A 25,717-nucleotide genomic window follows, 5' to 3' on the forward strand; every position below is an offset into this window, starting at 1 on the left:
GCGTTGTTATTAGTCCTTTTTATAATATGTGTTTACCTACAATGGAAGGATAAATAGAAGAAATCCATCACATATCAATGATTTCGAAGGATACGAGTTATTGTTAATACAGGTATTGGTGAGAAAATGTAGTTCGTTTAGCTTTAACTATGAATCTTGCTTTATTTTCTAGTAGTATTTAATAGTAATTTATAAATGAATAAATAAGTAAAGTCTTTTGAACTTATTTGAAGCACACTTCAAGATTGAATGTAGCATTTCTTTTGCTGAAGAATTATCAATACTAACCATTGTTGATTCATCATTTTTCCAGTGAAAATTTCAAAACTATCAACAAATTCATTTACTACTATCCTCCCCTATACAGTAATTTAAAGAAAGGGCCTTGAAAAATTCAGTCAAATTCAATCCATTTGATCACAAATCCCATTAGTTGCTTGCTTCGATAAACATATTGAAACTCCAGCCAAACTATTTTCGAAACTTTATATTCATATAATTTCAAGTTAAAGATGGAAATAAAATAGTAAAATCTTAACTGTTCAAAATTATTACGTACATCTTCTCTAACTCTGAGTAAAACAATAATCTTACCAATATTAATAAATTACTTTAGGGCTAATAGCAGAAAAAGTTGGTTAGATTTGGTTAAATCATTATTTCATGTAGCTAATGAAATTCAATTTATCATTACTTTGGAGAATACTAAGTATGCTGTCAATGATTTTGAAGAGTGCATCATTATTTTTCAAATAACAACAATAGCCACAAAATCAAATTAGGAGCCATGTGTGCAGAACAATATAGAAGTCTATTTTCTACTATTCTCTCAATTATATTTGGTTAAATCCATCTATATTAGTAAAATTTAATGACAATGATTTTCAAAGGCTGGAGAGCGAAGAGCATTATTAAATCTTATGATCGTAAATGGCTCTTAATGAAATTTAATAGTAGTCAAATTTTAATTTATATCCCAAAAGCTATGCTGATATATAAAGTTGTCAAGTAGTGCTCACGTAAGAACATACTATCATTTCTCTACAGATTATCTTTATTCTTATAAATATATGTATATGTGTCTCAATAGAGCAGCAATACTATGAAGTAAAAAAGAATAGCTATTTTGGGTTTATTATTTAGTAATACAAAATAAATGTGTTTATAATTAAAGATGATTAAATTTTATGTGAGTTCTTTTGTGTTCATTTATCTGTTATTTAGTTTATTATTTTATTTTTGTTTTTGTTATATCTTATTATGCTGTCACAAAAGAAAAAATAATAAAGTGTTACATTAGTAAATAGTCCAACAACCAGTACTAAGTGTTATGTTATCTGGTCAAGCAACTCTGTTTAATTTGCAAAATCAATTCTTGCAGTGGTCTATTCTGTATTTCTGCTAGATATTATTTGTTCCCCTATCATAAGATTCAGTGTGGAGATGTATCTCGTATGCTGCTGTTATTTCTCTTATTGTTCCAATTTGAATACAAATCAGGAAACATACCTTGCCAAGAATGAAAGGTCTCTAAACCAAAATATGCAAAATATATCAAGAAAGAATCACCACATTTTCTTATTTTTGTTGTATATTATGCTGATCGATTGAATTATTGAGACTTAGTATTACATTTATAGTTAATTATATATAAAAATATAATGATCATTAATAATAATTTGCATTAGGATTTTTTTTTACTCTAGGTTGACTTGTGAAATTGAAAAACATTTTAGAAAGGTTTTACTTAGATTGGTGTTTGCCACAAATAGAATGATTGAATCGTGTGTTTATGTGTTTTGTCAGAAATGATCATTTTTGATGTACTGTTACCATTGGATTGGGAATAGTGATTATTATTACAGAGTATCAATCTGTGTATCTAACAAAATTAAATCTCTTTATTTTGATTTTGTATAACTAAAATGTGTTCCTACACTCTCACACAAAATATAAATAATATTTAAAGAAAGGCAAAGTGAATGGTCCTAAACTTCTAATTTAATTACATTAATTATTTATATTTAAATTTATGCTGCTAAGATAAAAAAAAAAGGTGCAAATATGGGACGGGGTACTGCTTTTTAAAGAAAAGTAGGAATGGAAATTGAGGAAAAATATGAGAGAAATCGTACAATAAAAATAGAACGAAATGAAAGTTTAAGAGGTGACATTAGAGATCAATTAATCAATTGGGGCGATTTTTGCCAAATTTTTGTACTCCAAAGGGCCGATTTTTATTTTAGAAGACTTAGTTGGGGAAAACATAACTAATTGCTACATTATAATAGTGGAATGTTTGAAAATGAATTTTGCTTTTAGATACTAAAAGTAGTATTTTGGATTTCTAATTTAATATTCTAGATTGTCATTGAACTGGATTGAATTTAATTATTGTTGGTATTCTATCGTCTGACGATTGAATTTATAAAGTCCATTTTTTTTCGCTTTCTTCAAGTACTGTACTAAAGCCATTGTATGTGTGACTTATTTATAAATAGTACTCATGTTTAATACTTACATTTATTTCTTTCAATTTACAACAATACTTTATCTGATTAGTTTTGATATAGAAAATACTGCCATATATGCTAAATATAAAAGAGCAGTTTTATTTACGATATCATTCGATTCTAGATTGGTTGATGTCGTTTTTATCGCCAACATCCATGCACCTAGCCAGAGATGGGATGAGAAAGAGCAATATAAGAATTAATACGTTTGAGATTGAATCGAATGAATTGCTTTATAATTCAAAATTAATTTTTCCATGTCATGTGCATGTCATATGCTATTAGTCTATGTTTTGGTCTATATATTAATTCATTAATCAAGTCAAGTTGACCGTTAAATTTTTGAAAACTTTTTCATCATATATTACCCTTCTGCAGATTCTACTATTCATTAATACTATTATTTTAATTACTAGTATTTTTTTCTCTCTTACTATTTCATCAATTTTATATTAATACTTACCAAAATTTGTAATTTTAAGGTGAGAGAGTATAATCAACGGCATAGTATTTTCTTCAAACTTTAAAAGTATCTTAAAAATTATTGGTGCCAATTTCCAGGATTAAGTTTCGAATTTTTTTGCATTATTATAGTAGTACCTCTAAACAGCCAACTGCCGTTTGATGAATTACTTTTTGCGTTTTGCCCACAGCAACTTCAGTCTCCAATATTCATTTGTCAATTTTTCCCTTTATCACTTCTTCACCATTTCCTTAAACCCCAGCCTTTATCACTTCTTCACTATTTCCTTAAACCCCAGCAAACCACCACCTGCAACCTCCGCCATCGCCGCCGTATAATTCGCGGCAATTTCAAAATTGAAGGTATGATTTCAGTACCTTAGTCGTTTCTAATTCGATAATTAAAAGCGGCAAGTTCACAAGAATGAATTGTAATCAATTGCTAGGGCATTTTTTTATTTAAATTTGTTATGGGTAGTAGTAGTAGTAACCTTTTAGATTTAGTTTATCTTTTGTTATTCAATTATTATTCCTAGCCAATGAAATTTGCAGTTTTATCAATTAGGAGTCTGTGTAATTTTGTATCAAATTTTGTGACCACTGCCTCGTTAAGAGGACTAGTATTAACACATGTGCTATGCACAGGACAAAAGATTTTTAAATAATGAAGATATATTAACTTAAAATAAAGAATATAGAGTAAATACGTATAAAAATATATTTACAAATACGTATAAAAATATATTTACAGATAAGAACTAACTAAAATAAGTATTTGTAATATTATAAACAACAATAAAAAAATATTTGTACAGTTGTACTTCTCTCAACCCACTCTCAATGAAATATTTCATATTTTAGTAGATGATTTTAATATTTGATATGAGTGTAGTATAAAATAAAAGAAATAACAAAAGAGGAGATGTGTGGATGAAATAGAAAAAATAGAAAAAAAAAAGCAAAGTGAACAACTTTCCACTGACTGACCAAAATGGCAAAATTGGATAATATTTCACGGGCGGAGGGAATATGTATTTGAAAAAACACTCAACATTTTCTATAACTATAATTTAGTAAGATTCACCGTTTAGGGATATAGATAGAAGGATGAAGCTTATCAGACACTAATAGCAGGAGATACAAAGTATATGTCATACAATAATTGATATAATTCCTTATAGTTTACGCAACTTAGGATGCATGTCCAAAGGCCAAATGAATATTATTAGAGATATGCAAAATGTTTAACCAATTAAAATACATCCCCGACATAAATTATATACAATGAAAAATATATAATATTTAACCAATGCAAAATGTCAAACCTTTATGCGTTGCACGACTCAAGTGATTTCTTCACACTAACTTGAGATTATCAACAAATCAAATTAATAGAATAATACTAACATTAAACAGAGATTATCAATCAATATTTATTTAAAAAAATAGATTAAAGTACTTAAAATCAATATAGAAAAAATCAACTACACTTTAATCATAGAAAATAATAGAATCAAAAGTATCATCAACATCATCACTATATAATAAAATGTTGTGCCTCTTTAAAATACAACATACAGTTGCCCATGACTAAAAACATGTCTTTTTAGAAATAGGCCGACATAAGCAAGCAAATACTGAAATACAGTAAAATTTTCACAATTAATATATTCGCTTTAGCCAAATTTAAATTCAATAGATAATATTTATACACATATATTCCAATATTTTGAGAAGCCTAAAATTAAAAATATGAGTAAATATCTTGAATAACAATATACTGGAGTACTATGTTATAGAATAAATCAAATTCAACTCAATTCTAACTATGTATACTATCTTTAGTAATTATATGACTTGAATATTAAACATAAATAAAATTTATATTTATTTTAAATAAATTCAATATAATAAATAGTAAAAAAATATTTAATAAAGTAATATATCAATTTAATTAATTTATTTATACTCCCTCCGTCGCACAATTACTTACCATTTATGATAAAAATGAAGTGTGACAATTATTGTGGGACGAAACGAAATGTAAAAGAGTGACAATTATTGTGGGACGGAGGGAGTATTAATGAAACGGTAGAAAAAATTTCAAAACACCAAAAAAATATTTAAAAAAAAAATGTACTTATCTTGTCCTACTCTAAATTAATAATTTTCTCCTTCCTAATAAATGAAACATTTCAAATTCTAAAAATATGTTTAATATACCAAAGAGTAATAAAAATATTCAAGAAATTAATATACAAATTTAATTTGATTTTAAAATCTTAATTAGAACCTTGCTTTATAATGTAATAATAATAATAATAATAGAGTTTAACATAAATTCTAGTATTTAATTAAAAAAACATTATTTATCTACACTACACTATTAGAATCCAAATTATATGCCACATTTAAAGGCCCAAAATTAGAGCCCAATTAGTATACAATAACTAATAGTATTCCATGAAACCCTAAATCATTTCTCTCTCCCCTCAACGGTATCCTACTCCTTCCGCCGCCGTGATTCGCCGCCATGTGCCGCTGCCTTCCCCTCTCTCTCGCTCTCTCTCTCTCCGCCCGCCCCGCCTGCCTCGAAGCACACTTCGTCAGCACGCCTTGCCTCGCCGTCCACCGCCGTGATTCGCCGCCCGCTTGCTTCCTCCAAACCCGCCGCACTGCATAGCTCGCCCAGCCTCCGTTCCCCACCTTCCTCAGCCTCGCCGCCTTCGTCACCCGTCGCGCCTCGCCGCTGCCCAGCTGCCCTCACACGCCGCGCCACCGTCCTTCCTCATTGTTCCACCGCTAAGTCTCGTCGGCTCTCCTTCTCACCTTTCTCTCTCATTATCACACCACAACCGCTGCTGCTGTCCGCCGCCGCTCCGGCGATGATTGAGGGTCTGCCTCGATGCACTCTTTCTCCTTCCTCTTTCTTTTTCTCCCCCTTATCCCTCTATGTATCATTTTGCAGATTCAATGTTGCTATATAACTGTTTCAAATCTTGATTGGGAAGCTATCATTTGATTGGACCAATTTTCTATCCAATAATTGTCATTTCTCAAAATGACCAAAAGGGTTTACAAAATTGCTTAACATTTTCCCTCCAACAAGAATAAAATTGTCTTTTCACCAAACTGTCACTTTAGATTAGTAAGATTGCTTCTTTGTTTATTTCCATAGTGCACAACCTTAATAAAAAGTTATAATACTCTTAGTTTTCATTATCTTAGGTATTTTACGAGTAATTAAATCTCTCTCTGATGCAGCTGCTGGTATCCTTCTCCTCACCTCTCTCCATTTGAGTTGACATTCAATCTCTTTATTCGCGTGCGCTCTCTTTCGGGTGAAGGGACGTCGCGCCATTGTTGTTCTTTGCCTTCTCTTTCACAGGTTAGCATCCCATCGTTCTCTTGTCTTGAATCATAAAAAAGATTACCTATCCTACTAATTAATTTAGGCTTTTGTAGTTTTTTCTGTTGCACAATAGTTTCCTTGCTAATTAATGTTCTATGTATATTTGAATCTAGAACTTCAATCTGAAATCAACCATAATTCATTTGCATTATAGTCTGAATTTTCCTCTCTATAAATTATTTTAGAGCCACCAGAATTTTTGTTCAAGCAAAATAGAGAAATTTGAGTAAACAAAATTACTAGAACTATACATGAAACACGTCCTAACATACATTGCTTTTGTGGTCCTCATATGTTGAAACATAAATAGGCACACCAAACAATGTCTATTGTACTTAATGGAGATGATAATTAGATCATTTTAGTGTTTTGTTATAGAATGCAGACAAGTGGAGTTTGTGCACTTAGTTTGCTAATGAATTTCATATGTGTTGGTTGATTTGAACATGACTAATCTTACAACATGATTACATATTTTTTGTTGTTATTTTACAATCCATTTTCAGCACATACTCAATGGAGCCTGCGAAGTTAGATCACAAAAGGGGTATACAGCCAATTAATTGCAACCCAATAATTCATTACAAAGTAATCAACAGTCCTCTTGACACATCTTTCTACTTGGCCCAAACTTGCATGACCTCTAAAAATGCATTTAGGTCTTCAAATTGTGTCGTGTCCACTGTTTTTAGAAAAAATCTAGATTGGTATGACATTCAAAATGATTTCAGCTCTATCAAAGACTCAGAAACTTTGAAGTATAAGCTCTATGATGATTTAAATGAATATGCTTTGGCGGAAGAAATTAGTTTCAATTTGCATGACTTTTTATTAAAGAAACTACTGGGCACTACGTGGAATAGAAATGAGAAGCATAGAGCGACTGCACATTATCATAGGGGAAATGATAATTCACTTTGGTGGGATGACATAAAAGATGATTTTAGAACAATCTTTGGTCCTGTCATTGCTGGACTTCGAGTTATACATTGGAAGAAGTTATATCACGGGAATATATTGGATGGTGTTGCTGTAAAGGGCAAAGGGGACGGTGTACTGTTCAACATGAAGAACCACCCAAAATTGTGTTTACTACAAAGTCAAAATCTCATAACTCATCAAATACAAGACATCCGGCATCTAATACAGTTGATGGAATGGTTTTTCCTATATCCGTTTGCTGGTGACGCAAAGCTTCCTCAACTTGTGAAGGAGTGTAAAGTCTGTTTGGACCAACTGAGTATTGGGTAATACTTAATTTTTTTACAGAATTATTCTAATATTTCTTATCAAATAATTTCCTTAACACTAAACTTTCTTTTTGTAGTCTATCACCCAGGTTTGGTGTTATGTCCATTGAAAGAAATTGGAGCATGAGGCTTCCAATTATTTGGAATGATCGTGACGTATATTGTTTTATGCTATTTTGCTTTCGGCTGATTTTTGAGGATCTAAACTGGCATTCTTATCAATGCTTTTTTAATGATCATAATTGGATTCAAAGGGCTCAAAACTGCAGTCAACAGTTGACCACGGTATTGAATTACAGCCCTTATTCATACAGATGTCCGATTCATCAATTGAAATTTTGGAGGAATTGCGCCGTACATGTATGTACCATTTATATAATTATTACTATATTCTATATTTTTGGTATTTTAATGTTAATTTTGAAGATTATGAACATGTTCACTAACAGATGAATGTAAAAGGCCAACGTAGCAATCGTAGCAACCATCGTGAGATTATGCGTATGTCCCCTGGGTTACTTTTAGACGTGGTGAAGACCTTCAACTATATAGTCGGTCAAAGTTCCTTGACTGGGTAAGCTTGGTTGTATTATTTCCACTTTTTTTTTTTAGTTTTGTAAATGTTTTTCTAAATTTTTTATTATTTTGTGCAGAGATGGTCCTAGTGTAACATCTTTAATTGAAGACATGAACTGGGATTGAGATTAGGTCTATTCTATGTTTATATGTGAGCCCCTTATCAAATATGATCTACATGTGATTTGAATTGATATTTTAATTTCTTTAAAGTTAGGTCCTTGGTATTATGTTGAATGCTCATTTTTGTTTGCAGCATTGCTGACAACTGTGGAGGATAACATGTGTTGAAAGGGAAATGGAAGTGAATGAAGCCTGCCACATTGATGTTGAAATTTCAGATTTTTTCATTTTTACCAAAACTCTCTTAACCTTTTCAATATTGGTCACAATGCTGTGAAGAAATGATGATGATGGTATTCAAATTGTTAATGGATCTCTATCTACTTGATAACATATGTTTGTTAGTGTGCATGATGTGGCAAATTCTTTTAGACAGGGACAATCATGATGTGTCTTTTCAACACTTATACATGAGCTTTATTACTCTCTAGGCCATTTTATTGTTGCATGCAATTCATACCTTCTCTGTTTTACTACTTCTTAAGCGACTAAGAAAACGTTATCCCTACAAGTTGGGCTAGTATCTTTTCAAATAATGTATTTATTATGGGATATCGATAGTTAGGTAGAAGAAAATTTTATGCAACTCCTGTTTTGAAATCATAGTTTAACGGTAGTTCTTAGTCATCATACCTATTAAATTGGAGTTCATGTTGATGCTAACTTCCTCTTGCTTCCATGGGAGCATTAATAAATCAGTAAATAGGCATGCGGCTTGGAATTTTATGCATACGATTATGAGCATGGTTATCATAATAACTTAAAATTTGAGGAACAACAACATTTCAATTTTGTGGCTACTAAATTTTAAAGCTATTTTTTTTGTAAAGTTGAAATAAATGCGTGCAATAGAGTTTCTTGAATTCCAAAATCTAAATGCTCTTGCCACCCACGCATTACTAAACACTTGTTAAGTTTAAATATAATATTGAATAAATGTGAAATTACAATTTTGTTAGAAAACCACATAACCACTCTTAATTTAATATAATACTATGATTTATAAAAAATAATTTAAATTGAGAGATATTTTGAAATTTGCACACACAAATGGCATGAATCACGTAAAATGAAGTTGGGAAGCAGATTTTATACTTGACTCGACCTGAGTTGGAATGTGGCGAGAAGTGACTCGACCGGAGTCATCCTAAGTGATCAAAAACTACCGAGACAGGACAGAAGCTTTGAGTCGACCGAGTCGTGTTGTGTATATACTTGACTCGACTCAACCTAAGTGCAACCGCAAATTGGCAGTTTTTCATGATTTTTAAGTGGCGTTTTTGTGAGTTTTTTGGGGATCCTTGGACACAAAAATTATCAAAGGGAGAGAGAGGAAGAATATTGGAGGTTCAATCACTCAAGTTCCATCATCCCGGAGGAGATTTGCTATCATCTACACAACGAGGAGATTTGCTATCATCTACACAACAATTTCTGTTAAAGCATTGATGAAGAAGAAAGTTTAATGATTCTGTTATTATTATTGTCTGTAATCGGTTTGTACAAAGATTAGTGAAGAGTTCTAGATCCTTCCTAGTCTATGCTACAAGTTTAGAATGTATGTTACATATCCTTAAATCAATGAAACTGTGAGTCATCCGATTATGGAGTTTATCAAATATCTCTCTTCTACTTTCTTCTTCGTGTCTTTGCTTGATTGTTTCCATGGTATCAGAGCAGGATCATAGTGATCCTGTCTCTCCTACCCTCTGAGTTCTTACTATTACTTTCAAAATGGCAGAATCAAACGATTCCAATGCCGCTTCCATTCCCTTGTCCGCTTTACCTCTTTTCTCTCAGCTACCTCCAATTTCAGTGAAGTTAACCGATGGGAATTTCTTGATTTGGCAGCAACAAGTAGATGTTGCAGTGTGCGGATACGGGCTTGAGTCTTTTCTCACTGGAGAAGCCAGCCCACCGCCGCAAATGATAGCTGATCCCGCTGCAGGATCTTTGGTGATTAATCCAGCCTTCATTGCTAGGCAGAGGCAAGACAGGAGAGTTGCAGGATGGCTGCTCTCTACAGATCTGCAAAGGATATATGGGGAGCACTGGAGACCAATTTTGATCTTAGCAAAATCAACGCAGTTCTCTTTTATTGTTAAAGTAAGCTTTTGATCTGCACAAAGCACCATGTTTTAAATAGTGTATAGCTGGGCCTCTTCTTCACCAGATTCCAGTACTTGGCGAGGTGTGGCCTCGTAGAGACATATTTCTCTTTCAGATTCAGTAGCACAAATTTTCTCTGATGACAAAAGAAGATATTTGTACCCAAAAATTGACTATTTCCCCTTGCATTGCTTGAACTAAAAGTTGGTGATCTGATGCTAATAGTAATAATGTAGGTTGATCTCAAACTAAAGATATGCAGAGGTTCATCGATTAAAAAAATCCTCGTTCGTGAAGCTAAATCTTACTACGCGTCCGAGGTTATAGTAGGAACGGCTCAAACTCATCACACGATTCTTTCCTCAGCTTCTGTTACTAATACTGCACAAAGAAACTGTCAAAGGACTGCTCTGTGTTGGCTGTGAATAATGGGAAGATTGTGTTTCAGCATGAATCCAGTTTGTCAGCGTCACATGTTAGTGTCAAAGGTAGTTTTTGTTGTTGCTCATGATTGTGTACTATAAAAATTTTATAAGACACCTTTTCTTATTGTGCTGCCTTTGATCTTGACTTGAGCAGAACTCAAACATAATCATAGGAATGGTTATACTTTCTGCTCTGCAAAGATCATCATAATCATATGATGATCATCAAAGATCATCATACGATTAGGCCAATGCTGACATGGGGAGAAGGTGGCTGTGGTAAACCAGACTCGGTTGAGAAGGAATACTCTATTTGCACGCCAGATTCTGTGACTTGGCAGAAGTCATGCAGGTAGGCATCTGAGGTGCCTTCAAAGGATAAATGTGAGAGGGAGGGGGATACTTTGATGGAGATTGTTCCATTGAAGAAGGTGGAGGTTGCATCCGGTTCGGTTTCATTGTTTCTAGGGGGAATGTCTGAAGTGAAGCCTGGTTGGCCACTTCTTCGCCATGCCATGGTTTGTAACACGACTTCTTCACAGATTCAGCAAGTGAGGCAGATCTCCGTGGTTCAGTGGGTGATGAGACTACCGAGTAGATATGGTTTGTTTATAGAGAATTTGACTAGGAAAGACTATGACTCCTCAAATCATGACAAAGGTCATCAACTAGATGGAGAGGGTGGTGCAATTGTTCCTGCTGGGAATGAGGCCGTGTCTGTTCCATCGAGCCGTGACTGCATTTCAAGGTCCTTGCCGAAGGAGCTGGAGGGCCTTCACGAGAAGCACTCCACCACGTGCAGACTGTTTAAGTTCAGGGAACTTGAGCTAGCTACCTCCAACTTCAGACAAAGTTTTTATCTTTTGCTGGATTATATTTGGATTAGTCTTTTAATTTAGTTTTTGCGACGCCTATTTGACTACATTGTTGTATCTGTCAAATTCTAGGGAGCATAATAGGTAAAGGAGGCAGTATTCAGGTCTATCGAGGTTGTCGTGAAGATCTTGAATCCTTCTCAAACTGCTCTCAAGGAGTTTGTCCTAGAAATCGAGATCATCACCGCGATACACCACAAAAACATAATCTCACTCTTTGGATTCTGTTTTGAATACAATCATCTCCTCTTGGTGTATGATTTTCTATCAAGAGGAAGCCTTGAAGATAATCTTCATGGTAAACTCCATCCACCAAAATGATCTTTATCAGTTTATGTATATCTTGATTTCTTGTTGCCAATTTGTTACCTAATGGAATCGTCTTTTACAAACTAGGTGATAAGAAGTATCCGCTCTTGTTTGGGTGGAACGAGAGGTATAGGGTCGCTATAGGCGTAGCTGAGGCTTAGGAGCACCTTCACAACAGAGAAGGGCACCCTGTGATCCACAGAGATGTTAAGTCATCAAACATACTTTTATTCGATGATTTCAAGCCTCAGATGATAAAACTATACTGATCAGCTAAATATTTTATTCCTTACTCATGGATTGGCTCAACACTAACAAAATTCTATCTGATTGCAATTTCAGCTTTCAGACTTTGGGCTTGCTAGATGGGCATCACCGAATTCGACTTACATAACGTTCGGGTTAGTAACTTTTTTCTGCTCAAAAGCATTCTTGGACTAGATAACAGTGTGACTCAACATGGTTTTCTGCTTCTGCTTAGCTATTTGGCTCCTGAGTATTTCATGTATGGGAAGGTAAACAAGAGGATAGATGTCTACGCCTATGGAGTAGTTCTTGTTGCCCTTCTCTCGGGGAGGAAACCGATAAGCAGCAACTGCCTGAAAGGACAACAGAGCCTTGTTATGGGGGTATGTGTATGTTCTTTGGCAGTCTTGTTTAACATTGACAGCAAATGTGAAGATTAGTCTCAGTGATTCGACAGGCGAAGCCAATTCTGACATCGAGTAAGTTCACCACGTTGCTTGTTCCGAACCTAGGAAGCAACTATGATCATGATCAAGTGGAGTGGATGATTCTAGCTGCATCACTGTGCATCAGACGTGCCAAGTAAGCGGTTCTAGTCTTTCTCACCACAGCCATTATTCGTCTCACTCCAAGAAGAGACAACTCAACACTCCTTTGTTGACAGGTTTTGAAGCTTCTCCGAGGCGATCATGAGGCTGTGAAATGGGCAAGACTGCAAGTGAACGCTTCTGAAGGGCCGGTCCACATAGAAGTTAGCAACTCCGTGGAAGGGTTTGATGCAATAGACGATGAAACCATCTCACAATCCAATATGCAGTCCCACCTCGACCTTGCAATGCTTGGCGTGGAGGAGGACTGGCTCTCCTTGAGTAGCATTGAGCAGAGAGTTTCCTTGGAAGATTATCTATGTGGCAGGTGGAGTCACTCTTCCAGCCTCGACTAACCGCGTTTTCTTGCAAAATGCAATGAGAACAAAGGGAAAAGGGACTCTAGTAGTGTGTTTGTGTGTTTTGTTTGATGGTTGTATGTTGGCATTTTTTACTCATGGTTAATGTGGGCATGGATGTGAGGTTTGTTTGTAGTTTTGTTCTCCTCCTTCCCTTAGTAGTTGTGAGAGTGAAGCCATTCTTTCTTTTTTTATAATCAGAATATTTAGGTTTTGATTCAGAAAAACAATCATACAGTGATCACTCCATTTTACATAATACTGTTGTCATATTCATGCTCTTCTTCTAGACTTCCATCCCTCCTCTCTTGAATTTTAGAAACCCGATTGAGGTTTGGTTGATCTCCCCTTCAAGCTTCAATAAATGGAGTCGTACCTGGCCTCATAAATTCTAACTGTGTAGTGTGTGAAATGTGGGTAGTGTGTGAAGTGCGTGTAGTGCTTTTTTTGGTAGAATCAAACATATTAATTATTCATATTTTATTCCATTTCATTTCTATATTAATTTGTAGTTATCAAACATAGGAATGAAATCAATCAAGGAATAACAATTATTTCAATATAATGCCAACGGAGTTGCTGGATTGTTCACTCACCTTTGCCGGCCAGAGCATTAGTCTTGACTTCATTCTTTGCGATCTCACGGTCAACAATGCTGCATACAAAAAACGAGCATTTCAATATGATAATGATACAATTTAAGAACCTCTGATTATAGTTAAGAGATTCCAAAATCAATTCAAATCATATGGATCATATTGAATAAGGGGCTCACATATCAACATCGGAAAAAAAACCGACTGTTACGAGACCACTGGACAGAACTGTAGCAACGTAGTCCATGCCCTTGCATTAGACAACTTCAACGCTGTGGGGCAACGGCGTGATTAAGATCCTGACAAATGTCTTCTCCATCATCGTGCTCCATACCAGCCCTATGTTTTTGTAGCGTAATCAATACATAAATACATGATGATGATGATAATCTACGATCAGCTTAAATTTTTTCGATTGCAAGATTTTTACCTAAGATGAACAGGGTGGATTTGATGAGGATGGTGTTGTGACGAAACCAGCTCCTGACTGCACGAAAGCAGTTCTGGCAATCCATGGCGCTTGCTGTTTCCCTAAGGAAATTCATCTCTCTAATATTTTTACTTCTCAAAGTTCTAACCCTGCTAACGAGTAGTTAATGGTATTTATCCATAATTTATCATTTTTTATTTCCATCAAAGTTACTGTGTAGAAAATTCATCCGGAAATTAATTTCTGAATTTTTGAAGGACCAATTTGCAATTTCCCGAAACTTAAATTAAACTGAATTTTCAGTTTTGAAATGAAAAGACGCATTGTTTCGTCTTCTTCATATGATCATGTTCATCTGGTTCTATATACTTGAAAATCAACATACGAATATTCTCTCGGAAAATTCTGAACTTTATCCGGTCAAATAATTCGGTAGAACCTCCGAAATTGATTTGATCTGAAAGTGTATTTCGCACGACTTTCAGAAGATCCGTTATTTGTTTGCTTTGTTCAAATTTATTCCTACAAAGATCAAATCAAATTTGAAGATGTCAAACAAGGAATCGGCAAAGGATATGACGAAGGGTTTCGCGAAGTTGGACAAGTTCGCTGGCCAGGATTTTAGACGTTGGCAGAAGAAGATGCATTTCATGTTGACGACTCTCAAGGTTGTTTATGTTCTGAGTACTCCCATGCCCGAGATTGTTGAAAATGAAACTCTGGAACAATCAAGGAGACGGATGAAATGGGAGAACGATGACTACATATGTCGTGGCCACATTTTGAACGGTATGTCTGATCCCCTCTTTGATGTGTATCAAAACGTAGAGTCTGCTAAGGAATTATGGGATACCCTCGAAGCCAAATATATGGCAGAAGATGCCTCTAGCAAGAAATTTCTTGTTAGTAATTTTATTAACTATAAAATGGTGGATTCGAGGCCTGTCATGGAACAGTACAACGAACTGTTAAGGATATTGGGACAGTTTGCCCAATATGATATGAAAATGGATGAATCCATTTCTGTTTCTAGTATTATTGACAAATTGCCACCCTCCTGGAAGGATTTTAAAAATAATCTGAAACATAAGATGAAGGAGTTGAATCTGGTCGAACTTGGAAGTGACTTCCAAATCGAACAGTCCATACGTGATATGGAAAAGGGCTCCGTTGGTAATACTAAAACAATGGTTGGTTCTTCTGTGAACATGATGGAAGAGGGTGAATCCTCAAAGGCTGGTAAAAAGAAACAAATATTTCAAGGGAAACGAAAGTTTCAAGGGAACGACAGTAAGGCTGGGAATAAGAAGCCTAAACTGATGTGTTGGAAGTGCGGTAAATCCGGGCACTTCAAGAGAGACTGCAAGTCTGGAAACAATGGAAGTAAAGGAAAGAATGAGGCTGGTACAAGTGGATCCAAGGATCCTGGAAAACAATCAGGTTTGTTTGTTGTACCTAATGATCATTCGGTTGAGAATTATTATGCATCAATAATCTCTGAAGCATTTTACGTGCAGGATGATGATCATTCGTGGTGGATTGATTCGGGTGCAACATGTCATGTATGCAAGGATCGTCAATGGTTCAAGGATTTTAAACCAATTGAAGATGGATCTTCATTGAAGATGGGCAACGTTGCAACTGAACCAATCAAATGAATATGAACTGTTAGCCTAGTATTTACTTCTGGAAATTCCTTAGTGTTAAGGAATGTTGTTTATGTACCTGGTATTCGTAAAAACTTAGTGTCTGGTATTGTTTTAAATAATTGTGGTTATAAACAAGTATTAGAAAGTGATAAATATGTTCTATCTAGACATGGTACGTTTATTGGATTCGGTTATCTATGTGGTATGTTTAAATTGAATCTAGATGTTTCTAATGTTAATTCTGTTTGCATGACTTCTACTAATCCTAGTAACAACATTAGTAAATCAGAATTATGGCATGCTAGACTAGGACATGTTCATTACAAAAGAATGAAAGATATGTCGAAAATGAGTTTAATACCTGCATTTGAGTTGAATGTTGAAAAATGTAAAACTTGCATGTTAACTAAGATCACTCGACATCCTTTCAATAAGGGTGTCAATAGAAACACTAAGGTATTAGAACTTGTACACAGTGATCTGTGTGATTTTCATTCAACTCCGTCTCTTGGAAATAAAAAGTATGTAGTTACTTTTATTGATGATGCTACTAGATATTGTCAAGTCTATTTGTGTCATTCAAAAGATGAAGCTCTTGATAAATTTAAAATCTTTAAAAAAAGTGTAGAACTCCATCATGGTGTGAAGATTAAAGCTCTTCGCACTGATAGGGGAGGTGAGTATTATGATCCAGTATATTTCGAATCTACTGGTATAGTACATCAGACTACCGCTCCATATACACCACAACAAAATGGTGTAGCCGAAAGAAAGAATAGAACATTGAAAGAAATAGTTAATTCAATGCTGTGCTATTCTGGCCTATGTGAAGGATTTTGGGGTGAGGCTATGTTAACAGCCTGTTATTTGTTGAATAGAGTTCCTAATAAAAGGAACAAGATAACCCCTTACGAACTTTGGCATAAGAAACCACCAAAACTGAGTTATCTCAGAGTTTGGGGTTGTCGGGTTGTGGTAAGGCTAACTGACCCTAAAATGAAAACCATAGGTCAAAGAGGTATAGATTGTGTATTTATTGGCTATCCTGAAAATTCTGTTTGCTATAGGTTCTATGTCATAGAACCCAATGATTATGTATCTGTGCACTCTATTATTGAGTCAAGGGATGCTGATTTTGGCAATGAGGATAGATTCACGTCCTTGCCTAAACCTGGAGACATGATTGCAAGTTCTAGTAACTCTAGTGTTACTGAAAAAGTGCTTAATACACCTCCTGATGTTAGGAGAAGTGGTAGAGCTAGAAAAGCTAAGTCATTTGGAGATGATTACCAATTGTATTTGGTAGAAGGATCAAGGAATGAAATTAACTTTCAATACCAATATTGTTTTACTATTGGTGATGATCCAAGGACATACAAAGAAGCTATGGCTTCGAGAGATGTTGCATTCTGGAAAGAGGCAATCCAAGATGAGATTGATTCTATCATTCATAACAAAACCTGGAAATAACCTGGGTGTAAACCTTTGGGGAGTAAATGGATCTTCAAAACGAAGATGAAGGTTGATGGAAGCATAGACAAGTATAAAGCCAGATTGGTTATCCAAGGCTTTAGACAAAAGGAAGGTATTGATTTCTTTGATACCTATGCTCCAGTTGCTAGGATATCCACTATTAGATTATTGTTAGCACTTGCAGCTATACATAATCTTGTAATTCACCAAATGGATGTTAAGACTGCCTTCTTGAATGGTGAATTAGATGAAGAGATTTACATGAAACAACCGGAAGACTTTGTTATGCCTGGTAATGAAAATAAGGTTTGTAAATTGGTAAAATCTCTTTATGGACTAAAACAAGCCCCCAAGCAATGGCATCAGAAATTTGATGACGTGATATTGTCTAACGGTTTCGTTTTAAACCAAGCAGATAAGTGTGTATATAGCAGATTCGATGCTTCTGGTAAAGGAGTGATCATTTGTTTATATGTAGATGACATGTTGATCTTTGGTACTGACCAAGATCAAGTTGATAAAGCAAAGGAATTTTTGTCATCTAAGTTCGATATGAAAGATATGGGGGAGGCTGATGTGATTCTTGGAATCAAGATCATACGTGGAGAACATGGCATTTCTATTTCTCAATCACATTATATTGAGAAGGTATTGGAAAAGTTTAATCTAAAAGATTGTTCTCCAGTGAAAACTCCTTTTGACCCTAGTGCAAAACTCGTGCCTAATAAAGGAGTTGCTGTAAATCAGCTTGAATATTCAAAGGCTATTGGATCTCTCATGTATGCTATGGTTAGTACTAGACCCGATATAGCCTTTGCTGTTGGAAAACTGAGTAGATATACTCACAATCCAAGCTTAATCCATTGGCAAGCAATGAATCGAGTATTTAGATACTTGAAAGGAACTATGGATTATGGTTTGACTTATTCTGGATTTCCTTCTGTTCTTGAAGGTTATTCGGATGCAAGTTGGATTACCAATATGGAAGATCATTCTTCCACAAGTGGTTGGGTATTCCTTCTTGGAGGTGGTGCTATTTGTTGGGCATCGAAGAAACAAACTTGCACCACTAATTCGACAATGGAATCTGAGTTTGTGGCATTAGCAGCAGCTGGTAAAGAAGCTGAATGGCTAAGGAATCTGATTTATGAAGTTCCATTGTGGCCTAAACCGATATCACCCATATCTATCAGGTGCGATAGTGCAACTACCTTGGCTAAGGCATATAGTCAAGTGTATAATGGGAAGTCAAGACACTTAGGTGTTAGACATAGCATGATACGTGAACTTATCACGAATGGTGTGATATCCGTGGAGTTTGTAAGAACTCACAACAATTTAGCCGATCACTTAACCAAAGGGTTGAGTAGAGATCTCGTGAATAAATCGGCTGTAGGGATGGGATTAAAGTCCATCAAAAATCCTTGATATTGAGATACCCAATTCCCATCTAGTACGACACTAGATGCTGAATTCAATGTGGAAAGCTTGATATTTGGAGATTGGAACACATTAAAGAATCATCACAAGGTATGTGTTCGGACCTACAAGTTAAAGAGGTTGAATGTATATATTCTTAATAGTTCTTTTGAAAAATTGCATATGTAGGTGCAAGAATTAAAGAGCTACCTATATAAGCATGAAGTTTAGCCGCTTCAAGAAACTGGGACTTGGTTTCGACATGTTTATGAAGGATAAGGACATAGGCTAGTAAAATATAGTGTCAAGATAGAACATATTCGTATGTAAACTTTTGTGTACATTATCTTTGTGTATTCAATATGAGTTCCCAGGGTTCAATCCTTAGAGATACCCTGGTATTCGAATATATGGAATGTATAGTGTGCTAAAGTGAAATTCAATCGTCACGATATTTCATATATGCAAAAGTTTGAATGTTTGAGATTACTTGTTTTAGTTAATCAAGGATTGCACTAAAATAGGGGAGGAATGTTAGATATTTTAGTGTAATTGGATTAACTTGATTGATCAGTATTATCATAATGAGACATCATATAAGTCCGGAGGTGCGGAGTGCACGCTTATTTGAATTCATTATGATGTTAGGGACGAAGTCCCTAATGAACAGGGGTCCGGGGGCAGCGCCCCTGGCGGGGGTGCGAGGGCAGCGCCCCTGTACGGGGTCCAAGGGGCGATAGCCCCTGGCGGGGTCCAAGGGGCAGAGCCCCTGGCTGGGGTCGAGCTGGTCAGCTTGGAAATTTTTTATTTCCATCAAAGTTACTGTGTAGAAAATTCATCCGGAAATTAATTTCTGAATTTTCGAAGGACCAATTTGCAATTTCCCGAAACTTAAATTAAACTGAATTTTCAGTTTTGAAATGAAAAGACGCATTATTTCGTCTTCTTCATATTATCATGTTCATCTGGTTCTATATACTTGAAAATCAACATACGAATATTCTCTCAGAAAATTCTGAACTTTATCCGGTCAAATAATTCGGTAGAACCTCCGAAATTGATTTGATCTGAAAGTGTATTTCGCACTACTTTCAGAAGATCTGTTATTTGTTTGCTTTGTTCAAATTTATTCCTACAAATTATCGGGCTATTTAGCCATACTATTTTAAAATGTACGAAATGGAGTATAATTACTAATATGAAATGGAGTAGTATAATATGCAAACATAAAATAGGTGGTTCAGTTAATCAATTGTGAATTTAATTTATTTAAGTTCTAAATGATCAATTGAGAGAAACACGGAGTTCTGTTAATCCATTGAGGATTTAATCGTTAAATCTTGGAAAATTGAAATTGAAAAAAAAAATATTGGAAAATTAAAATTGAAAAAAAAAATATTGGAAAAAAGGTAAAAATTTGATTGATTCAATTGGGAACTAATCAATTCAACTGAATCGAATTCATATACAATTCGAATTGAGCTTGTAAAAGATTAATACAACTAATAATTTTTTGAGTTTGGTGCAGCATGAGTGGTTGGGGGGATACCTTATTAAGAACGAAGATAGTAAACTGTATAAACCCTTATTAAATTGTTAGATAAGTTTTCTGTCGTTGACAAATTGCCTCCGCGGTGGATTTGATCAATTGGTGGTGGGTATGTATCAGTAGTAATATATATCGATAGTTTATGTCTTGTTGTCTAATAGATATGGTTGTTTTTAATTTTAAGTATATTCTGAGTTAGATGATACTTAAGTAAAATGGTCAATTTTAACCAACAGTTTAGAAGTATATGACTTTTGGCAGAAAATTGAATTAGATCATATGTATCCTCCCCCTCCCCTCCTAAAATAGAAAATTTGGATTGGTAATATTTATGCAAACTTGATGATACTAGTATACGATAGTGAAAGAGGTAGAAATGGACATGAGAACCTTTAACTAGTATTTAATTGTGAAACAAGATTCAAAGATGAAATGGATTAGTTTTATGAAATGGACGAAATTGATAAAAAATTTTTTTGTCTATTTTGTAGGGCAGAGAGTGAATAATATTTTTCTTTCTCTTTGAAATGTACAAATCAGTATTTTAAAATATTATTTTTATAATAATTTATCGTACAACTCCCATTCCGCAAATAAAAAAAATTTATGCATAAGCTATTAGGGATCCGAACCAAAAGCAATTAAATTGAATTAAAACAAAGAGAAAAGCTATTTTTCGAGCTAATCAAACCGTTGAACTAACAAATCTAAAAAAAAAGATTTGCTAATCGATTCGAAACATAAAAATAAATTGATTAGATGAAAATACAAGAAATTAATAAATAAAAAGAAAAAAATAGACAGAATTTTCAAAATTGATAAAACATCTCCTATCCCTTTTTCAATCAAAAAAGCACCCTCTTGTATCAAAAAAAGCATCATGTGCATAAGATCATAAGATAAAGTAAAAAACTACACGACATAAAGAAATAGACCCCTCACGAAGAATTATATTTGTTCAATACACTCTTGTCAATATAAAATAAATATTGATAAAAGAATACAGTGGAAAAAGGACAACTCTATCACCCCAATACAGATAGATCATACATCCAATGTAGGGGGTGCATTCGGGTTTCGGTTCGGTTTTTTTCCCAAACCGAACCGAACCCGAAAAACCGAAATTTGCTAAAAATCAAAACCGAACCGAAACCCGAAAAACCGAAACCCGAACTTAAAAACCCGAATTAACCGAAAAACCGAAATTCTGTAAAAAGCCGAAAAACCGAAAATCCTAAAACCGAATACTAAAACCGAAATTCTGGAGAAAAAAAAAAGTGCAGATCCGAAATTCAACATTACATAAACTTATGAAATTTTCAACCTACAAAACATAACAATGATAATATTCATAATCCATCAAGGCATCAACCAACAAATATAAATATGCAATCAACATTCCAAAATAAAAATCATCAACCAAAATGTCTTCGTAAAACCAAAATGAAGTTCCATGACAAGAATTTGGAATGAATGACAGAATCTGGAAAAAATGACAGAATTTTTTTTTTCAAAATTTCATATTAGAATCTGGAAAAAATCCTCATCAATGTATTAACTGCCCATACTCCTCATCAAAATTTCATTCATATTTGATAGAATATTAGAATCTAAAACAAAACTACAAAAGGCAAAAACTAATAATCAATTAATTATAATTTCATATTAGGAAATAGGAATGCAATTGATGGTGTAAGTAGAGTTTACCTGGAGTCGGAGGCGGAGCTGTGGAGAGTGGAGACGACGGCGAAGCTGTGGCGACACTCCGCGACAGGAGCTGGAGGGCGACAGCCGACAGGAGCTGGAGGGCGACAGCCGACAGGAGCTGGAGAGGCGATAGATCGGCTGGAGGGGGGTCGGGCCGGAGCTGGCCGACGGAGGGGCAACCGGCGACGGAGGGGTTTGAGGGAGAGAAGGTCAGAGGAGCGGCGGAACTGCGAAGTGAATTAGGGCTTCTGTGCTGTAGTTGTATAATTGTATTTTAGATTTTAGTTATAATTAAATAATAGGAGTAATATATATATAATATGAATAATTAAATATAATTCGGGTTTCGGTTTATTTGGGTTTTTTTCCTACCAAACCGAACCGAACCGAGAACCGAAATTTTTTAGATCTCAAAACCGAACCGAAAACCCGAACAACCCGAACCGAATTTTTAATTTTCGGTTTGGCTCGGTTCGGATGTTCGGTTTTCGGATTTTTTGCTCACCCCTAATCCAATGTGAATGAAGTAAAATACTACAAAACTCGAAAAAAAAGAAGAAAAAACAGAAAAGATGCTTATTTCTGCTTATTATGCGCTTCGTGCATATCTTGATCTTCCAATAGGAACCAAGCCTGTGTACCAAACAAAAACCACAATGTACAAACCAAAGTTAGCCCAACTCAAAACTGACAGAAAGCTATAATACTTGTTGAGGCAACTATTGTGTATGTCATTTTGGAACCATTTAAATCGCCCCTCCCGCAGATGAAAACGCAAACTATGCTCAGAAAGCTTCCAAATCCCCTCGTAAGCACTCCCAAAGACCGGCCATGTCTCTTAAACCGAGGCCGAACTTTGGATTCAAACAACAATTGAAACCCATCTTTAGCGAATCCCCGCATCAGCCCCCCAAAAAAAAGAACTGCGGAATTAGCCAATACACGCTCATGTTGCAACCCCCCTTGGCATACTTCCTGTGTGTCCCGGTCCCGACAGCAACGTTGCAGCACATCATGCAGCAACCTAATCCAATTCCGATTCTCAACAGCTCCATCTTCTGGATATTGTAATCCCGACTCTCTTCAAGCTGTGCCACTACGCACCGGGACACTTCTGAGGCCGCGATCTCCATGCATCTCACCAGATTTGCGAGCACGAGGATGGAAAATAGATTGTTGTGGTGAGAAGTGAGTGTGATGGCTTCTATCAAGAAGAAGGTGCTTCCGGAAGCAGAAACTAGGCCTAAAATGGATAAACTAACCCACAGCAACAAAAGAATAACCCTCATTTTCCATTTTGAACCCTCATTTGTGGCTCTGTCGTCGTTGCGTTCGTTGCTCTCCCCGTCGTTGTGGTAGAAGTTGAAACCAGATACGAAAACTAGGAAGAAAAACGATACCACGCTTGTAAAAGTGTTCTGAAGTGAAACCCTGTCAAAGTCTCCAACTGAGCGAAGATGACTGCAACGGCGGAGACCAGAATCCACCAGAATTTGGTGTATCGTTGTCTATCGGCCTTTTCTCTATCCGCCTCCCTAAACTGGTCTTCAAGAAACACTCTCAGCGTGACTCTAAGTCCGGCTTGCGCCAAATCCATTAGCCCCATAGAGAAGAATAGCCACAAATGAAGCTGCCCTTTATCGTCATTTCCAGCCTCCACGTAGTTGAGCATCAGTCCCTGCCATTATTATTACTGTTAGAGTAGTGCATGGTCCTATTTATAATACTCCTACGAATAACCTAACTTGGTGAACAAGATAATAAAGATCATATATGAGAAAGATATGCTAAATCAATAATAACCTAAATAGAAGATATGATACTAAATAATAGAGATATGATAATAATAATAATAATAATAATATAACCGTATCAGGATCCCAAATAGTTCAACCCGCTAAGAGCATCCCCATCCGTGCTCTTGCCTCTTTGGCAAGAGCACGGATGTGTGTCCGGACCCACTTTTATTCATTTTTTACTCCCCGCTCTTAGGCAAGAGCACAACACTCACATTCATGCTCTTCCACAAGGACAAGCTCAAGGGTCCTACCATTCCATTATTCAATTTAAATAAAAATATTTCCTCAATATTAAAATACATTAAAAATATCCGAAATACTATTACAAATTACAAAAAAATTAAAAATCACATAATTCAAATCCTAAAAATTAAAAATTACATTAATTAAATCCTAAAAAATAAAAATTACATAATTAAATTCATAAAATAAAAAAACCCACTACTCGTTGTCGAATTTGTGTATTTATAGATGATTTTGGGATAAAAAAAATTCAAAAAAATGGTAATAAACGGCTCTATTTTTTGGGAATCCAAAAATATTATTTTTTAATTTTTGGTATTATTTTGATTTAAAAAAAGAGGAAAATCCAACGGCTAAAAAGTTGACCAATCGCGTGCCGCCACGTCAGCCTGCTCAGCGGCACGGGCGTGCTCTTATTATCGAGCAACGCCGTGCCGTCGGCACGGACGGACAGCTGCGCATCGGCGGACAGCGCATGCGCGGACGGCGTCCGTCCGTTAGGACACCGCTGCGGATGCTCTAAACATCTCAAATTCAAACTTAAAAGTTAAAACTCAAACTCAAGTTGGTTGCAAAAGTTTTATGTAGAAGAAATAAGGTTTTGCGTCGACGATTGTTAACTTCTTAAATTTTATACTCTTCTGAATTAATTAGACGATTCTATTTGTTAATTTTTCTTTTTTTTCCCTTCTAAATTCTGATTAAAGGGTGTTCGCAAAACTGCTTAAAAAATCACTGTAAAAAGTGATGGACTTTTATCTTTAATATAAAGTCAAACATGTCACTTTTTTAACAATGTAATGGCGTAATTAAAGTTTAGGAGTTGAGACTTCTTCTTTCTTATAAGCGTGGCAGTCATTGTTTATGTCAGTGGCGGACGCAGGATTTTGATGTTGGGGGGTCCAACTCTAAGATATTTTTTAAGTGTCGGTGTTGTCAAAAGTTTTGACAATATAAAGATGCGAAAGAGACGGGTAATGAGATAAAAATAATTAAATGATATTGAAACTAGAGAAATTTATGCTTTTAAATAAGTTAGTCATGAAGGAGGAGTAAAAAACATAAACTTTTTTGTGCCTAATAGCCGTAAGAAAATAAAAAACAATACAAAAAATAGCAAAAAGACAAATAGAAATATTAAAAGCCAAAAATGGCTCCAGAGGATTCGACTCAAGCAAGGGAACTGCCAGTCTAGTCATTTGCCACTTGAGCTGCTGAGGAAATTTTAAAAATTTATGACTATATGTAGTATAAATAGTGAAATTGTTGGGGGTTCCATGGGACCCCCAAACTCCTTAGTAAGTCCGCCACTGGTTTATGTTATTTCTTCTGCAACATCCGATTCCCAAATCGCCCAGCAACTTCCTAAGGCCATCCACAACGCTGTTCCTATACCGTTCCTAAACCGTTCCTTAAACCACTATTTGAGGGCCCCACTGTACTTTTTTACTCCATTCCTTAACTAAGGAACGGAACCTGCAACCCTCGTTCCTTAACCGTTCCTTAACCGTTCCTTAAATTACTATTCATTCAATTTCATTTTTTTTTAATTTCAACTCAATTCAATTAAAAAAACAAACACATTTTATTAAAAAACACACAACAT

The 25,717-nt window shown here is 35.2% G+C and overlaps 1 protein-coding gene, 1 long non-coding RNA gene and 1 pseudogene across 4 annotated transcripts; 2 read left to right on the plus strand and 1 right to left on the minus strand.

Moving 5' to 3' along the window:
• Positions 1 to 5,252: 5,252 nt before the first annotated feature.
• LOC121798190 lies at positions 5,253 to 8,669 on the plus strand. 2 transcript variants are annotated; one of them, XM_042197069.1, is made up of 7 exons: positions 5,253 to 5,870; positions 6,240 to 6,363; positions 6,894 to 7,634; positions 7,715 to 7,997; positions 8,087 to 8,211; positions 8,291 to 8,364; positions 8,470 to 8,669. In XM_042197069.1, exons 3-6 carry the CDS (start codon positions 6,904 to 6,906, stop codon positions 8,337 to 8,339), a joined length of 1,188 nt encoding a protein of 395 aa, XP_042053003.1. In that variant the 5' UTR covers positions 5,253 to 5,870; positions 6,240 to 6,363; positions 6,894 to 6,903; the 3' UTR covers positions 8,340 to 8,364; positions 8,470 to 8,669. The 2 variants fall into 2 exon arrangements, with proteins under 2 accessions (XP_042053003.1, XP_042053002.1); XM_042197068.1 differs by having other exon boundaries at positions 6,240 to 7,634.
• A 914-nt stretch (positions 8,670 to 9,583) lies between these two features.
• On the plus strand, positions 9,584 to 13,327 carry LOC121798191 (annotated as a pseudogene).
• Positions 13,328 to 13,723: 396 nt separating this feature from the next.
• LOC121798192 lies at positions 13,724 to 22,525 on the minus strand. 2 transcript variants are annotated; one of them, XR_006050031.1, is made up of 4 exons: positions 22,070 to 22,525; positions 14,273 to 14,421; positions 14,022 to 14,181; positions 13,724 to 13,901 (listed from the first exon to the last, which is right to left on the minus strand). It is a non-coding gene; the product is annotated as an uncharacterized LOC121798192 (long non-coding RNA). The 2 variants fall into 2 exon arrangements; XR_006050032.1 differs by having other exon boundaries at positions 13,731 to 13,901; positions 14,273 to 14,373; positions 22,070 to 22,520.
• Positions 22,526 to 25,717: the final 3,192 nt, after the last annotated feature.

The sequence above is a fragment of the Salvia splendens genome, chromosome 4 (genome assembly GCF_004379255.2).
Source record: "Salvia splendens isolate huo1 chromosome 4, SspV2, whole genome shotgun sequence".
NCBI lineage: Eukaryota > Viridiplantae > Streptophyta > Magnoliopsida > Lamiales > Lamiaceae > Salvia > Salvia splendens.